Source organism: Scyliorhinus canicula, chromosome 13, assembly GCF_902713615.1.
Source record: "Scyliorhinus canicula chromosome 13, sScyCan1.1, whole genome shotgun sequence".
Taxonomy (NCBI): Eukaryota; Metazoa; Chordata; class Chondrichthyes; order Carcharhiniformes; family Scyliorhinidae; genus Scyliorhinus; species Scyliorhinus canicula.
This window is the reverse complement of record NC_052158.1, coordinates 160,722,195-160,741,240: the sequence shown is the minus strand read 5'-3', so window position 1 is coordinate 160,741,240 and position 19,046 is coordinate 160,722,195. Positions and strand designations below refer to the sequence as shown.

The following is a 19,046-nucleotide window of genomic DNA, read 5'->3' as shown; positions in this document are numbered from 1 at the left end:
TAAACACCGCGGCACAGTGTGACACCACATCACTAAACCCCAGGGCACAGTGTGATCCCACATCACTAAACCCCACGGCACAGTGTGATCCCACATCACTAAACCCCACGGCACAGTGTGATCCCACATCACTAAACACCAAGGCACAGTGTGATCCCACAGCACTAAACCCCACGGCACAGTGTGATCCCACATCACTAAACACCACGGCACAGTGCGATACCACGGCACAGTGTGATCCCACATCACTAAACACCACGGCACAGTGTGACACCACATCACTAAACCCCACGGCACAGTGTGATCCCACATCACTAAACACCACGGCATAGTGTGATCCAACATCCCATTCCTGCATCAACAGCACAGTGCAATCCCATTCCTGCATCAACAGCACAGGGCAATCCCATTCCTGCATCAACAGCACAGTGCAATCCCATTCCTGCATCAACAGCACAGGGCAATCCCATTCCTGCATCAACAGCACAGTGTGATCCCCATTCCTGCATCAACAGCACAGTGTGATCCCATTCCTGCATCAACAGCACAGGGCAATCCCATTCCTGCATCAACAGCACAGTGTGATCCCATTCCTGCGTCAACAGCACAGTGATCCCATTCCTGCATCAACAGCACAGTGCGATCCCATTCCTGCATCAACAGCAGTGTGATCCCCATTCCTGCATCAACAGCACAGTGATCCCATTCCTGCATCAACAGCACAGTGCGATCCCATTCCTGCATCAACAGCAGTGTGAACCCCATTCCTGCATCAACAGCACAGTGTGATCCCATTCCTGCATCAACAGCACAGTGATCCCATTCCTGCATCAACAGCACAGTGTGATCCCATTCCTGCATCAACAGCACAGTGCGATCCCATTCCTGCATCAACAGCACAGTGCAATCCCCATTCCTGCATCAACAGCACAGTGTGATCCCATTCCTGCATCAACAGCACAGTGTGATCCCATTCCTGCATCAACAGCACATGTGCAATCCCATTCCTGCATCAACAGCACAGTGTGATCCCATTCCTGCATCAACAGCACAGTGTGATCCCATTCCTGCATCAACAGCACAGTGCGATCCCAATCCTGCATCAGCAGCACAGTGTGATCCCATTCCTGCATCAACAGCACAGTGCAATCCCATTCCTGCATCAACAGCGCAGTGCAATCCCATTCCTGCATCAACAGCACAGTGCAATCCCATTCCTGCATCAGCAGCACAGTGTGATCCCATTCCTGCATCAACAGCACAGTGCGATCCCATTCCTGCATCAACAGCACAGTGCAATCCCATTCCTGCATCAGCAGCACAGTGCTATCCCATTCCTGCATCAACAGCACAGTGTGATCCGATTCCTGCATCAACAGCACAGTGCGATCCCATTCCTGCATCAGCAGCACAGTGCTATCCCATTCCTGCATCAACAGCACAGTGTGATCCCATTCCTGCATCAACAGCACAGTGTGATCCGATTCCTGCATCAACAGCACAGTGCAATCCCATTCCTGCATCAGCAGCACAGTGCTATCCCATTCCTGCATCAACAGCACAGTGTGATCCCATTCCTGCATCAACAGCACAGTGCAATCCCATTCCTGCATCAACAGCACAGTGATCCCATTCCTGCATCAGCAGCACAGTGTGATCCCATTCCTGCATCAACAGCACAGTGATCCCATTCCTGCATCAACAGCACAGTGTGATCCCATTCCAGCATCAACAGCACAGTGTGATCCCATTCCTGCATCAACAGCACAGTGTGATCCCATTCCAGCATCAACAGCACAGTGCAATCCCATTCCTGCATCAACAGCACAGTGATCCCATTCCTGCATCAACAGCACAGTGTGAACCTCATTCCTGCATCAACAGCACAGTGTGATCCCATTCCTGCATCAACAGCACAGTGCAATCCCATTCCTGCATCAACAGCACAGTGTGAATCCCATTCCTGCATCAACAGCACAGTGCGATCCCATTCCTGCATCAACAGCACAGTGCAACCCCATTCCTGCATCAACAGCACAGTGCAATCCCATTCCTGCATCAACAGCAGTGTGAACCCCATTCCTGCATCAACAGCACAGTGTGATCCCATTCCTGCATCAACAGCACAGTGCAATCCCATTCCTGCATCAACAGCACAGTGTGATCCCATTCCTGCATCAACAGCACAGTGTGATCCCATTCCTGCATCAACAGCACAGTGCAATCCCATTCCTGCATCAACAGCACAGTGTGATCCCATTCCTGCATCAACAGCACAGTGCAATCCCATTCCTGCATCAACAGCACAGTGCAATCCCATTCCTGCATCAACAGCACAGTGTGATCCCCATTCCTGCACCAACAGCACAGTGCGATCCCCATTCCTGCATCAACAGCACAGTGTGATCCCATTCCTGCATCAACAGCACAGTGTGATCCCCATTCCTGCACCAACAGCACAGTGTGATCCCATTCCTGCATCAACAGCACAGTGCGATCCCCATTCCTGCATCAACAGCACAGTGTGATCCGATTCCTGCATCAACAGCACAGTGTGATCCCATTCCTGCACCAACAGCACAGTGTGATCCCATTCCTGCATCAACAGCACAGTGATCCCATTCCTGCATCAACAGCACAGTGTGAATCCCATTCCTGCATCAACAGCACAGTGTGAATCCCATTCCTCCATCAACAGCACAGTGTGATCCCATTCCTGCATCAACAGCACAGTGTGAATCCCATTCCTGCATCAACAGCACAGTGTGAATCCCATTCCTCCATCAACAGCACAGTGTGATCCCATTCCTGCATCAACAGCACAGTGTGATCCCATTCCTGCATCAACAGCACAGTGCGATCCCATTCCTGCATCAACAGCACAGTGCAACCCAATTCCTGCATCAACAGCACAGTGCAATCCCATTCCTCCATCAACAGCACAGTGTGATCCCATTCCTGCATCAACAGCACAGTGCGATCCCATTCCTGCATCAACAGCACAGTGCGATCCCATTCCTGCATCAACAGCACAGTGCAACCCCATTCCTGCATCAACAGCACAGTGTGATCCCCATTCCTGCATCAACAGCACAGTGCAACCCAATTCCTGCATCAACAGCACAGTGCAATCCCATTCCTACATCAACAGCACAGTGTGAATCCCATTCCTGCATCAACAGCACAGTGTGATCCCATTCCTGCATCAACAGCACAGTGTAATCCCCATTCCTGCATCAACAGCACAGTGCGATCCCATTCCTGCATCAACAGCACAGTGTGAACCTCATTCCTGCATCAACAGCACAGTGCGATCCCATTCCTGCATCAACAGCACAGTGCGATCCCATTCCTGCATCAACAGCACAGTGATCCCATTCCTGCATCAACAGCACAGTGTGATCCCATTCCTGCATCAACAGCACAGTGTGATCCGATTCCTGCATCAACAGCACAGTGCAATCCCATTCCTGCATCAACAGCACAGTGCGATCCCATTCCTGCATCAACAGCACAGTGTGAACCTCATTCCTGCATCAACAGCACAGTGTAATCCCCATTCCTGCATCAACAGCACAGTGTGAATCCCATTCCTGCATCAACAGCACAGTGTAATCCCCATTCCTGCATCAACAGCACAGTGCGATCCCATTCCTGCATCAACAGCACAGTGTGAACCTCATTCCTGCATCAACAGCACAGTGCGATCCCATTCCTGCATCAACAGCACAGTGATCCCATTCCTGCATCAACAGCACAGTGCGATCCCATTCCTGCATCAACAGCACAGTGCGATCCCATTCCTGCATCAACAGCACAGTGCGATCCCCATTCCTGCATCAACAGCGCAGTGCAATCCCATTCCTGCATCAACAGCACAGTGTGATCCCCATTCCTGCATCAACAGCACAGTGCGATCCCATTCCTGCATCAACAGCACAGTGTGATCCCATTCCTGCATCAACAGCACAGTGCGATCCCCATTCCTGCATCAACAGCGCAGTGCAATCCCATTCCTGCATCAACAGCACAGTGATCCCATTCCTGCATCAACAGCACAGTGTGATCCCCATTCCTGCATCAACAGCACAGTGCAATCCCATTCCTGCATCAACAGCACAGTGCAATCCCCATTCCTGCATCAACAGCACAGTGCAATCCCATTCCTGCATCAACAGCACAGTGTGATCCCATTCCTGCATCAACAGCACAGTGTGATCCCCATTCCTGCATCAACAGCACAGTGTGATCCCATTCCTGCATCAACAGCACAGTGTGATCCCCATTCCTGCATCAACAGCACAGTGCAATCCCATTCCTGCATCAACAGCACAGTGCAATCCCCATTCCTGCATCAACAGCACAGTGCAATCCCATTCCTGCATCAACAGCACAGTGTGATCCCATTCCTGCATCAACAGCACAGTGCAATCCCATTCCTGCATCAACAGCACAGTGCGATCCCAATCCTGCATCAGCAGCACAGTGCAATCCCATTCCTGCATCAACAGCACAGTGTGATCCCATGTGGCTGCATCCAGTGGCACAGTGCGATTCCAAGTCACCACCCAGAATGGTGCACTGCAATCCCACGCAACTGCCTCCAATGGCACAGTACGATCCCACACTGCCCTAATGGCACAGTACGATCCCACGCAACTGCCTCCAATGGCACAGTACGATCCCACACTGCCCTAATGGCACAGTACGATCCCACACTGCCCTAATGGCACAGTACGATCCCACAATGCCCTAATGGCACAGTACGATCCCACACTGCCCTAATGGCACAGTACGATCCCACACTGCCCTAATGGCACAGTACGATCCCACGATGCCCTAATGGCACAGTACGATCCCACGATGCCCTAATGGCACAGTACGATCCCACACTGCCCTAATGGCACAGTACGATCCCTCAATGCCCTAATGGCACAGGACGATCCCACACTGCCCTAATTGCACAGTACGATCCCACACTGCCCTAATGGCACAGTACGATCCCTCAATGCCCTAATGGCACAGTGCAACCCCAGCCACCCCCAATGTCATAGTGCCATTCCACATTGTCACCGATGGCGCTGTGTGATCCCACGCCGCACACAATGGCACAGTGCCGCAATGCCCTGCACATTTCTTTGTTCAATGTTTTAAACCTATTCTGCAATTTGCTGACACTGTTATGGTCACCTGTGCCCGAATAAAACACTGATAGTGTTTGACAGGTGCTTTAAAATGGGAATGCAGTTTTGAAAAATTGAATTTGAGTAGCACAATCAACCGCTCAGACCTTAAAGCCCTCTCCCCCCACAACACACACACACACACACACACGCGCACCCTCGCCCAGCGGTACAACATCTACACCGGACAGAACAGCCCCCTTGTTTATAATTAATCTGACAACTGTTCACGCATCTGTGTGAAGTCTGGGTACGCTCCAGCTGAAAGTTTCTACTGTTTTGCACATGCTGTTTACGTTTCAATGTGTTTATGGCTCTTTAAGCAGGACAAGTCTTTTCATAGATTGATTTATTCCTGAAGATGGATTCCAGCATTACTTGGCTGGAAAGTACATATCCGACTGACCCCTGCCGTCTGATTTCATTGATGATCAGACTCATTTGAAAGTTTCTGCAGCTTGACTGAATTACTGTTTCCAACCAGGGGGGATGGAATCTGATATGCATTTTGAAAAAATTGGTGTTGAAAGTATTGGCGATTTGACGTGACCCAAATAGATGCACAAAATTGGAACATAAGTGAATCCTACTCTGAAAGATTCAGGGTGCAACTAAACATTGGATCATTTACCTTTGCCAAATGTCTGAATCCTGAGTTTGCTCTGCCCCATGAATCTCACATCCTGGGCCAGTAAAAGGGATAAAGTCAGACTTTCTAATCTGATTAGCAACCTCTGTAACTTTGTTTTGCTTGCTGCAGACTATGTGTAAGTGGGCTCGGTTTGCTATGTGCAGCTGTTTGGGAGTGCTGTATTACCAATGTTTAACAATTCTTGCCCTGCAGGTTTAGAGAATTACTGTGGCATCTGCATTAATTCTTTTGTGGTTGGTTTAATGGACATATCCTGTCGCGTGGATACTGACAAGTTAGCCGTGTCCAAGACCCACCTGTCTGATGTCAGCACCTGGGAGTGTCAGTGAGTGTTGCAGCTTTGAAGTAATTTATCGAGAGACTGACAGCTGGCAGCAGCTGGGAGTTCAGTGGAATGAAGCTAAATACTCCCAGGGCGTCTGATCCAACATCAGCACAATTGTCCAGGATTTTTTTTTAAGAGAGGCACACCTTGACTGGCGGCATATTGCGAAAGAAGGCAGGTGTTAGCTGACAGGAGTTGGCACACACACACATGCGCACAGGGTGAAGATGCAAGGGAGTGCATTTTCTAAAGTCTAGTAGGGTTTTTTGGGGGGAGGGGTGGGGAGGTAAACATGTGGGGTCCTAAACTTGAAATTAATGTTTGAAACTTTAATGAGAAAAATAAAGTTGAGTTCAGAGAAATGAGCAAATCAGCCCAGCTACATTTAACTGACAAATAAAATCAATAATTTGAGAGATGTGTGAGCAAGAAAAGGAAGAGATGTGCATTTATATAGCGTCCAGCCTAGATTTTGTGCTCAAGCCTCTGGAGTGGGGCTTGAGCACACAGTTTCACCAGCAGGAAAGCTCCCGCCTAACCACAGCTGGCAGAGAATTTACCACATCACCCGCTGAAGTACAGATCATTTCAGGATTCGGGGGGGCGGGGTTCTGCTGGCGACCTTGGGTTAGTTGAGTGCTGTACCATCCTGGTGTTCACCGTGAAGCCAGGTAGGGGCAGGCAGAGGGAGTTCCCACGAATAGCCATCCTTTACATCAGGAGCTTCATATCTCTAATAATAGTCGGTGGTGTTTTTAAAAATTGTTGTAAAGACCATTATTTTCTTCCTTCAAGTATTAGTGCACTGAAACAAAGTACTTACACAAGACTAACCCTGGAGATGTTCCTTAAAGCAGAATTCTGTAACAGTTTATTTTATGCTTTGACTAAGCAATTCAAATTCCTGGTCATGCTAATGGTCCTATAACCCCAGGGTCCACATACTGACACAATGTGAGACGCATGAACTTGTTCCTTGTCCCCAGTCATAGAATCTTAGAAGGGTTATAGCACAGAAGGAGGCTGTTCAGCCCATCATGTCTGTGTGGCCTCACTAAAGGAGCAATTCATCTAGTGCCACACCCCTTCTCCCTGTAACCCTGCACATTCTTCCTTTTCAGATAACAGTCTAACTCCCCCTTTGAAAGCCTCGATTGACTCGAGGCTTTTGAAAAAGATTTTCCTCCTGTTTCCATTGCTTCTTTTGCTGGTTACCGTCTATATGCGCCCTCTGGTTCTCGATCCTTTACCAATGAGAACAGTTTCCCCCTATCGACTCCATCCGGACCCCTCATGATTTTGAATAACTCTATCTAATCTCCTCTCAACTTTCCCTTTTCAAAGAGCAGATCTTCTCTAATCGGTTAGGTTTCTGTAGTCCCCCGCCCTGGAACCATTTTTGTGAATCTTTTCTGCACTCTCGCTAACGCCTGCACATCCTTCCCAAAGTGTGACATCCAGAACAGTAGTCCGATTGAGACTGAACCAGTGTTTAATACAGGTTTAACATAACTTCCTTGCTTTTGTATTCTATGCGACTATATACAAAGCCCAGGGTACTGAATGCTTTATTAACCGCCCTCTCGAACTGTCGTGCCAACGTCCGTGATTTGTGCATGAAAACATCCTTTACCCTGCAATCCCTTTAATTCACGTTGTCTCTCTGCGTTCCATCTACCAATCCATGCCACTCTGAATTCAACCCTGACACTGGCCATGTGTCCTCTGCTCTGTGGGACACAGAACTGCAAGCTCTGAATCCACAGCAAAACGTTCATTGTCCGTTTAAGAGAATGTTACCCTGTTAAACTCTGGTGAAATCTCACCTGCTTATTTCTGTAGCCTACTTAAAGTGTGAGCTTAGACTAAAAAGGCTGAAGTTGTGCAGACACTGCGTATGTCGCGACACTGGAGGCTGTTCCACTTAATGCTACTTTGTAAGACGTTTATCAGCTGAACAGCACCTGAAGGCACGGACTGATTGCACGATATTGCTCACCTGTTTGTTGAGGTAAAGACAGATTTACTGTGACAGGGGTCATGCTCTTCTCTGGCTTTATCACTGACTCTCATCTTGCCTTTTAATGTATATTGTATTCTATCAGTGGGAGACCACCACTTTTTCCCAACTGCTCACACTTTGTCTTTAATGAATGTTCTCTGCTGAGGTGCTGACTTCTAGAATACTGCAGGGTTCAGTATGTGAGTAGCAATCAGGGGTGGGTATCCGGGCAGTTTCTCAACTCCAGGGCCCTTCTGGGACCCCTGGCATCTTCCTGGTCGTTGTGATGCACCAAGCTGTGTTTGTGACTTTCCAGCGATCAGCATTTACCAAAATCCTCGACTGTCGCTGGAAATACACTTGGAAAAAGGATTTGCCAATATGCCTATCTTGACAGAGTTTATTATTTATTGTTGTTTTTTTAAACTTATTTAACTTCGCTCTGGATTTGCATTTCATTAGAATTAGTCAATAAGTATAGTAATATTCATTTTTAACGGTTGATTATCTTTCATGTTAGCCTAAAGCTTTGCAGATCCTTCCTGGTCAGACAAGAACCAATGACTTTGGGTGTATTTGTTGTGTGAAAGTTCCCTCTGCTGGCCCAGGTGGGTCCTGTGCACTTTGCCAGCATCTTGCTACACATCTGAAAGAATCTACAATAAGCAGGATTACATATGCTCAGAGACAGTGAAAGCTCAGGAACAAGCAAAATGTAAGGAGGTAAAACTGAGAACAAGGAATGCAGGCACAGGTGGTGAAGCAAGATACCTTAAAGGCCTTCAAAGAGGCGCTAGACAGGTTCATGTCAGCATATGGCTTTTTAGAAATGCACCATAGAACCATACAGCACAGAACAGGCCCTTCGGCCCTCGATGTTGTGCCGAGCATTGTCCGAAGCCAAGATCATAGGGGCCTATATCTTCTTGGTTCCCCAGAATTGCATTTAGGGGATACCTAACTGATACACTTGGGTATCCTTCTAGGACGTTCCCACGTAAGGATTTACCTGACAGTTGTTAACTTCCTCTGGACAATTGCGCTGGGCTGGTAACCACCTGACATAAGTGATTTAAATCACTAATTTCAGATGGTTCTGCTAGTTATACCTTGATAGTTAACTCTGAAAGAGTTGAGGAAAAAAATCACGTCAAAATATTTTAAAAGTCCAGACCCAGCCTCGCATGGAACACCTCCCACACACGGCCCCCCAGGGGACCCACCACACGTAAGAAAACGGAACAAGAGGAAGCCATTCGGCCCTTCAAGCCTGCTCCACCATTCAACAGGATCAGGGCTGATCCGAACTTGCTCATGTCCACTTTCCTGCCCTTTACCCATAAGCATTGATTCCCTATCTCAGCCTTAAATATACCCAAGGACTCAGCCCCCACAGCTCTCTGTGAGTGAGTTCCAAAAACTCGTAACCCCCAGAGTGAAGAAATCCCTCCTCAACTCAGTCTTAAATTGGCCCCCCTTTATTCTGAGATGCTGCCCTCTGGTCCTGGACTCTCCCATGAAGGGAAACATCCTCTCAGCATTTACCCTGTCAAAACCCCCTGAGAATTCGATATGTTTCAATGAGATCATCTCTTATTCTTCTAAATTCCAATGAAGAATCCCAACCTGTTTGACCTTTGCTGATAGACAATCCCCCCGTATTGTGGAGCATCCTAGTGAACTTTCTCTGAACCGCCTCCAATGGAATAATATCTTTCCTTAAATAAGGGGACCAAAATTACTCACCGTGCCCAGATGTGGTCCCACCAGTACCTTGTACGGCTGCAGCAAGACTTCCCGACTCTTATACTCCAACCCCCTTGAAATAAGGGCCAACATTCCATTAGCCTTCCTGATTACCTGCTGCCCCTGTGTGCTAGCTTTCTGTGTTTCGTGCACAGGTCCCCCCCCCACCCCCACCCACCCCCAAGTCCCTTTGTGTTGCAGCTTTCTGCAGTTTTGTTGGCCCATCAGGCCTGCACCGATCCTCTGAAAGAGCACACTCTCTAGGCTCACTCTCCCACCATATTACCGTAGCCCACTTAACCTTTGTACACTAAGGGACATCTTTGGTCTGTGGAAGGAAACCGGAGCACCCGGAGGAAACCGGAGCAGACACTGGGAAAACGTGCAGACTCTGCCCACACAGTCACTTGAGGCAGGAATCGAACCCAGTCCCCTGCTGCTGTGAGGCAGCAGTGCTAACCACCGCGCCACCCATGTTTCACACCACTGGGTTACTCAAGAATGCAATCAGGGTGGATGGCAGGTCTGCCCAGCTGTTTAAAGAGAATGGTTCTGAATTAAACCTGGTCTGAACTCTCAGGGCAGGATTTCTACTTGTTTACTTGTCCATCCATCAGTCTTGCAAATCCCCCTACCCCTTCCTCAATTTATTTAATGGACTGGAAAAATCATGGCCTAGACAGTGCTTGATTGGAAAACCCTGGCTGGACGTGTTTGTGTTTGATAAAGAGTAGTACAGGCTGTTAGTCCATTTGATCTTTTGACTTTATAATCCTGCTGTCCTTCCAATGCACTCCAGTACTGTACGATGTCAGGTTTCAGCTAAACACCAGGAACAGGTGATGCGACCATCAATCCACACCAGACGATGAGTAGAAGTGAACTGTGGCTTTAATCAGCTAGAACTGTGCCTGCCTGCGACTGCTCTGCACTGAGAGCCGCCTGCAGGGCAGCAGCTCGAAATACCTCCCCTCAAGGGGGCGGAGCCCACAAGGGCACCAACATGATACAATGCGGTGTAATACAATACAATGGTCCATAGGTGGAGTCCACAAGGGCAACCACATAGTACAGTGTAATACAGAGTTGAATGGCTGTCATAATACATTCACCACATTAGGCAGCGATCCAAATACAGTGGGTACAATAACACACCAAACCACAGCTGCAAGAATGGGGCATTAGTTTCACGTGCACTTGTCAAGATTCAGTTTGTGTGCATTTAAGAATTTACATAAATCTTTTTTAATATGACTTGCTAACCATGGGCAGCACGGTAGCACAAGTGGATAGAACTGTGGCTTCACAGCGCCAGGGTCCCAGGTTCGATACCTGGCTTGGCTCCCCGTGTGTGCGTGGGTTTCCTCCAGGTGCACTGGTTTCCTCCCACAGACCAAAGATGTGCAGGTTAGGTGGATTGGCCATGATAAATTGCCCCTTAATGTCCAAAAAGGTTTGGAGGGGTTATTGGATTACGGGGATAGGGTGGAAGTGAGTGCTTAAGTGGGTCGGTGCAGACTCGATGGGCCGAATGGCCTCCTTGTGCTCTGATGTTCTATGTTCTGTTCTAATATTCTTCTCACTTGTGCCAAATTGAGAACAATTACGCAAACAAACAAAATGATGATAGAATCAGGAAAAACTGATACGTCGCTGTCAAACTCAATTCTCTGTTTCTGCTGTCTCCACCAGTATTCTCCAGAGCTGAAGAAATTGTACTGTCAGATTGCCAAGACATGTCCCATCCAGATCAAAGTGATGACGCAGCCACCGCAGGGAGCTGTGATCCGGGCCATGCCAGTGTACAAGAAGGCAGAGCATGTCACTGAGGTGGTGAAGCGATGTCCGAACCATGAACTCAGCCGAGAGTTCAATGATGGTAAAGCTAACCTTCTTTAGATATCAGCTCCTTGACGGGGATGCAGTGGGTGTTCCATTCTCTGTGCTTAAAACACACCATCACAAAGATCATGCCAATATTAAATACAAAGGGGAAAATGTTGTTTGCTTTACATTTGGAGTTCCTGCGAATGTCCTGATCAGTGCTAGATGAAAACTTTGACAGCATTTGGCCTTTTTCAGCAATACTGTACTACCAAACAACTATTTGCTGTACTTCATTTCTGTGTGCAGTCACAGTGTATAATTAACAGTATGGTGATTGTTTCAATCGTGATATTGGCCAGGGTTTTGCATTTTGTGCTTGCATGCCCATAATTGCCCAGTCATTAAAATCAATTGAGGAAGTGTAGTCAGAGGATAGACAGAACACTGAACATGCCCAGCTATCATATCCAAATTAAATCTAGTCATTAACCCCGCAAAATGAATTTCTTTAATGTAATTGTCAGGTTTGACCTGTAACTGCTGAATACTTCCTTCAGCGTACCCCAGTGCTGAGGACCAGACCTCTGATCCACTGGTCAAAAGTTATTAACCATACAGTGGATGCAGCCAGTATGCAGTTTCCACCACTGTTACTCTGAGCTGGTGGGATTTATCAGCTTCTTTATATCAAGGAGGAGTTAGAGCTAGTATTTTGAATAGGCTCACCTTATTTCGAGAAGCGTTTGCTGACTGGGATGCAGCGACCAGCGTTGTACCAGCAACAAGTAGGATTGTGAACTGCAGCCTTGTCTGCATATAGCACGAGTCATTGTGCTTTTTATGAAAATGTAGTCTGGGTGGCGTGGTAGCACAGTGGTTAGCACTGTGGCTTCACAGCACCAGGGTCCCAGGTTCGGTTCCAGTCCTGGGTCACTGTCTGTGCGGAGTCTTCACGTTCTCCCCGTGTCTGTGTGGGTTTCCCCCGGGTGCTCCGTCCGGTTTCTTCCCACAAGTCCCAAAAGACGTGCTTTTTAGGTGAATTGGACATTGTTAATTCTCCCTATGTGTACCCGAACAGGCGCCGGAATGTGGCGACTAGGGGCTTTTCACAGTAACTTCATTGCAGTGTTAATGTAAGCCTACTTGTGGCACTAATAAAGATTATTATATTATAGGTATGAGATACATGTAGGGTTGGAGGTCATTGCTTGGCTCTGCCAGATGCTGTTACATGGCATGTAACTTCAATAGAAAAAAAAGTTTAATTTGCGGCAATATTCCTCTATATTAAATCTCACTATCATGTACGGGTTTTTAATTTACTGATTTAGCAGGCGAGAATGGAAGGAATGTGATTGTCTTTGCTAGTGAAAAATGAATATATAATTCCTTTTTAACTAGAGCATTCTTCTTGTAGGTCAGGTGGCCCCACCCAGCCATCTAATCCGAGTGGAGGGAAGTAGCCATGCCCAGTATGTTGAGGACCCGATCACTGGGAGACAGAGTGTAATGGTACCCTATGAACCGCCACAGGTAAGAACCCTCTGCTGCTGGTCAAATTTGAAATGAAAAAACAAGCGTGTAAGCAAAAGATAAAAGTCAGAATTGTTGGGCGGCACAGTGGTTAGCACTGTTACCTCGCAGCTCCAGGGTCCCAGGTTCGATTCCCGGCTTGGGTCACTGTCTGTGCGGAGTCTGTACGTTCTCCCCGTGTCTGTGTGGGTTTCCTCCGGGTGCTCCAGTTTCCTCCCACAGTCCAAAGATGTGTAGGTTAGGTGGATTGGCCGTGCTAAATTGCCCTTAGTGACCAAAAAGGTTAGGTGGTGTTACTGGGTTACGGGGATAGGTTGGAGGTGTGGGATTAAGTAGGGTGCTCTTTCCAAGGGACGGTGCAGACTCGATGGGCTGAATAGTCTCTTTCTGCACTGTAAATTCTATGATGCTATGTTACCTCATTTACCCTAAACCATATGGTACCCAGTGTAGCTACAAAGGAAACTTTAGTATCACCAGATTTTTTTTGATGTGATGCATCCTTGTGCATAGGAACGTCAGTTTAATGTCCCCTTTTATTCACCATCTTTTGAACCAGGTTGGCACCGAGTTCACTACAATCCTGTATAACTTCATGTGTAACAGCAGCTGTGTTGGAGGAATGAACCGGCGGCCCATCCTCATCATCGTTACACTGGAAAACAGGGAGTAAGTCAAACCTTCTCGCTCGGGGTTTGGGTTTATAGAAACAAACCTTACCAACTGAGTTTCATACCACTCTGTGACACCCACCAGTTGCTCCAAAACATTGTCTCTGAGACCCACCTGCAGCCTCAGCCCTGGGGGCTAGACCTCTGGCAGGTGGCACCCTGAGCGGCTCAGCTGAACAGGTGAGGAAGAAGAAGAAAGGAAGAGAAACATTGAAAGGAGATTCGTTAGTTGGGGGAACAAGCAGACATTTTGGCGGCCGTGAACGTGACTCCAGGATGGTATGTTCCTCCCTGGTGCCAGAGTCAGGGATGTCACAGAGCGGCTGTGGGACATTCTTCTGGGGGAGGGGGAGCAGCCGGAGGTTGTAGTCCACATTGGTACCAATGGCTCAGGTAGGAAGGGAAATGGCACTAAGTCAAGGTGTTCACTCGGAGAGCCGGTGCAGTCATGATAGCCGAATGGCTCCTGTGCTCCTGCAATCCGAATTTCGGGAACTAGGTAGAAAATGAACAAGCAGGACCGCACAAGTAGTATGCGTTGGATTACTCCCAGTGTCACGTGCAAATGAGTATAGAAATAAGAGGGTATGGCAGATGAATGCATGGCTGGGAGGATTGGGCAAGAGGGAGGGCTTCAGGTTCCTCGGATACTGGGACTGGCTCTGTGTTAGACAGCACCTGAACAGAGCTCCTCTGCCTTGCAATGGGTTTTGCTCCTGCTGTTGGAGGGGCTTTTACAGGGATGTGGGAATGAGGAGTAATGTGGATTAGTCATGATCCTATTAAATGGTGGAGCAGGCTCGAGGGAACGTATGGCCTTCTCCTGTCCTATTTCTTAATGTCTAAAGCAAGGTCACAAAATACTTGGAGAGACAAATAATAGAGAATGGTCTGTTAATAGGCAGATTCGGAATAAGAGAGAAAATAATGATGTCTAAATCAGGGTTATTCTGCATGTATGTGAATGCACAAAGTACAGTAAATAAGATTGGTGAGTTCCAGGCATAAATTGCATTGAGGAATTATGATGATGTGATGGTGGCAAAGACTTGGCTCAAGGAAGGGCAGGACTGGATGTTAAATAGTCCTGGGTACAAGGTGTTCAAAAAAGATAGGGAAGGAAGGAAAGGAGGAGGGGTGTTGGTATTGGTTAGGGAGATCATTGCAGAGATGGAGAAAGAGGATGTCCCAGAGGATTCAAGGACAGAATCTATTTGACTGGAGCTAAGTAACAAAAAGGCTAACTTTAATGGGGAAGCTTCTAAAAACAATTATACAGGATAGAGTTAATAATCATGTGGAAAAATGTGAGTTGACTTGAAAAGGCCAGCAAAGATTTCTTAAGGAAAGATCATGTTTAATTAACTTGCTGGGGTTTTTGAAGAGGTAACAGAAGGTTGATGAGGATAATGTTGTTGATGTGGTGAACATGGACTTCCTAAAGGCATTCGATACAGTGATGCACAACAGACTTGTGAGAAAAGTTAGAGCTCATAGAATAAAAGGGACAGTAGCAAAGCTGGCTGAGTAATAGAAAACGGAGAGTGATGATCATAAAACCAAAAATGTTGAATAAACTCAGCAGGTCTGACAACATCGCGGATCTAAATGGGCAGATAGTTGGCAGATGAAATTCAATGCAGAGAAGTGTTGGGTAATTCACTTTGGTAGGAAGAACATGGGGAGACAAGATGAAATAAAAGGGTTCAATGAGTCATTGAAGGTGGCAGGACAGGTGGAGAGAATAGTTGATAAAACACAGTTTCCTCTGCTTTATGAATAGGGACATTGAGTGCAAGAACAAGGTGGTTATGCTGAACTTGAATAGGACACTCGCTGGACCTCAGCTGGAATATTAGGCACAGCTCTGGGAGCCACACTATGGGAATGATGTGAACACATTGGAGAGAGTGGGGAAGAGGTTCACAGGAATGGTTCCAGGGATGAGAAACTTCAGTTATGAGGATAGATTGGAGAGGTTGGGACTGTTCCCCTTGTGGAGATGGCTGAGAGGAGATGTGACAGAGATGTCCAAAATCATGAGGGGGCTGGACAGAGTAGACGGGGAGAAACTGTTCCCGCTCGTAAAATAATTGAGAATGAGCGGCTGCAGATTTAAAGTGATTTGCAAAAAAAGCAAATGTGATGTGAGAAAAAACATTTCCACACGGCGAGTGGTTGGGGTCTGGAATGCACGGCCTGGACGTGTGCTGGAGGCAGGTTCAATCGAGGCATTCAAGAGGGCATGAGGTGATTACTTGAATAGAAGCAATGTGCAGGTGTACGGGGAAAAGGCAGGGAAATGGCACTAAGTCAAGGTGTTCACTCGGAGAGCCGGTGCAGTCATGATAGCCGAATGGCTCCTGCTCCATAACAATTCTGTGATCCTATTCCAATATCAAACTGAGCTGTAGCTGGTTTGGGATGAGAGAGTTGTGGGCGAAGACAGCACCACCCAGTTTCAGTGACATTGTCAGAAGTGCAGGAGATGTTCACCTGTCCTCCCGGCTACAGAAAGTGGCTGGTATAGATTGGGCCAACTGAGGGACATCGACTCTAACTCAAATATAGGTGGTTAGAGAGTCCACACAGGCTGTTTGTTTTATTGCTCTCTGGTCTGTTAACAGTTACAGCATATTTTATGTAGCATATGTCTCTCTCTTGCTATGTAGCATCCTCATTGCCCGATGATTGGATTGAACCCGTGATGTTGGCATTTTTCTGCACCATAAACTAGCTGACTATATGGCATCATTAAGGTAGTCTCATGGTGTTTTACAGGAGTAGAATCAGACACCAGTAAGTCACAAGTATATATAGTGAAGGTCATTCCAAACCTTGGTCCATCTACACGATAGTTGGAGTGTATGTTATAATGGTGTTTTATTTTAGTGGAATGTGTTAATACCTCATTCTCTTCTGTCCAGCGGGCAGGTTCTTGGACGTCGCTGCTTTGAAGCTCGTATTTGTGCTTGCCCTGGCCGTGATCGTAAGGCAGATGAAGACAGTATACGAAAGCAGCAAGTGACCGAAGGAACAAAGGGGGTCGACACCAGCAAGCGGCGTAAGTAATCAGTGGCTCCCTTGTAAAGTTGGGCTTTCCCATTTAATTGGGACCAGTAGTTTATCATTATATGTAGGAGGTGGCTGGGCTAAGGCAGCAGACGGGTTCCAGAGTCTAGTTCCCCATTGTCCTGAGGAGTACAGAATCCCCACATGCCCTAATAACCCAGAACATCCAACTCGTGTCAGCCCTCACCAGCTCCACAGAGACCCGAACACCTTGGTTGCTTCTGTGAGGCGAAGCTCAGTACTTCACCTCTGCACATTTCCCCTTCTGATTGTCTGGGAGCTGTGACTGCCCCTGACAGGACAGGGGAACATGTAAAAGCGCTCTTCTTAAAGTGATGAGCTTGGAATTGTTGCTCTTTTTAATAAGTGGAATACGATCCCACCAGCGTCGCCAATAATGTTGCCAAATTAACCAGATATGGCAGTTATTAATGATATTGCTTTTCAGAGTCGCCAGGTATCAAATGATATCACCACAAGGCTTTACCGGATATCGATCAAAGACCAAACAACCAGTTAGTCAGTTCAAATTCAAAGGTGGTTTATTTACACACAGGAATTACTTCGACATGCAACATGAAACACTACAAGTTAAACTACACCTAACAACTACAATAACCTATACTTAACTTCAGGGCAACCGGCTCTTTGCAGATGGACAAGGCCTTTGTTTGGATCTTGCGTGGCTGGGAAGAAGTGGTTTCATTTCTGCTGGGTTCATCAGTCTGGTAGCGATCGTTGGTCTTGAACTTGTGTTCTGGTCGTAATGCTACATTTGATTTTAGGCGTAGGCCGGGGCCAAGAGAGACCGAACCCATGGCTGTGCCTCTTTTGATCCCTCTGGGATTTTGCACTATTTGAGGCGGTCCTTAGCTTTGGACCCAATAATTCGACAGGCTTCGATCACTGCCTTCAATTTTGGCCAATAAAGGGGCGAGTGCCTTGATGGCTGGGCATGTCCTGAGTGGTCATTGACCGTGGCTGTTTGGGCTTTCTTAGCAAAGGGAGTGGCGCTGGTTAGTCTGCATCTGTATCGATTACCTGAGTACAGTTCTTTTGTTCTGGGGAAATGGGCCATTAGAATGCAAACGAGCGGGGGTTTCAATCGCATCTAGCTATCTGGGTTGCAAATACACACACAAGCTCTGAGTGTGTCTGAGTCCTGGGTTGGCCATAATTCCCATGGTCCTTTGCAGGTGGCCATCTGAGATGGTTACAGAATGTTATTGCAATGCCGTGATCTCCACTTTGCAGCTGCCCACGATAGCCAATCAGTTCAGTTCCTCCTCGTGTGACAGCAATGACAGTTTCTCATGCTGCCCTCCTAAGGACGGTGTACGTCAATGAAAGGTTTGTGAAAAACACCAGTGGTATTGTCAGTGGACTAGTAATCCAGAAACCCAGGATAATGATCTGGGGGCCTGGGTTCGAATCCCACCACTGCAGGTGATGGAACTTAAACTCAATAAAAAAAAAATGGAATTAAAAGTCTAATGAAACCATTGTCGATTGTCATAAAAACCCATCTGGTTCACTAATGTCCTTTAGGGAAGGAAATCTGCCGTCCTTACCTGGCCTACATGTGACTCCAGATCCACAGCAATGTGGTTGACTTTTAACTGCCCCCACAAGGGCAGTTAGGGATGGTATGTCCTTGGAGCAGCTCTGCTCACCACTGTAACCTTGCAGAGGCAACAAGACACAATACAGTAATAGTCAGCAACCAGGAGAATCTCAGAGCTAATCTGCAGTTGGGAATGTGACCAACTGGTGTGAGAAAATTACACAGATATTCAGGTGTTTGAGCGTTCAATATGTTAATGGAGCTCCTTTCAATGTTTTCCTCCAGTCCGACATGTGAACCAAGGGATCCAGGTAGCATCGATCACCAGTAAAAAACGGCGACCGGGTGACGAGGAACTGTTTTATTTGCCAGTAGGTTTTCCAATTTTTAATTTCATTTAATTTTTGCTCGAAAATTTCTGATCAAACTGATCGATATTTTGTCTATTTCCTGTTTAAATAAAAGTTATTT

At 47.2% G+C, this 19,046-nt stretch overlaps 1 protein-coding gene across 5 annotated transcripts in view; it reads left to right on the top strand.

Annotated features, from left to right (window-relative positions):
* tp63 (tumor protein p63) overlaps positions 1-19,046 on the top strand; it is a 274,654-nt gene that overhangs the window by 226,624 nt on the left and 28,984 nt on the right. For all 5 annotated transcript variants that reach the window (XM_038815782.1, XM_038815783.1, XM_038815784.1 and 2 more), the window contains 5 exons: positions 11,601-11,787; positions 13,153-13,268; positions 13,828-13,937; positions 16,867-17,003; positions 18,861-18,946. In XM_038815782.1, the coding sequence (XP_038671710.1) occupies positions 11,601-11,787; positions 13,153-13,268; positions 13,828-13,937; positions 16,867-17,003; positions 18,861-18,946 (636 nt within the window). The remainder of the gene's footprint in view (positions 1-11,600; positions 11,788-13,152; positions 13,269-13,827; positions 13,938-16,866; positions 17,004-18,860; positions 18,947-19,046) is intronic.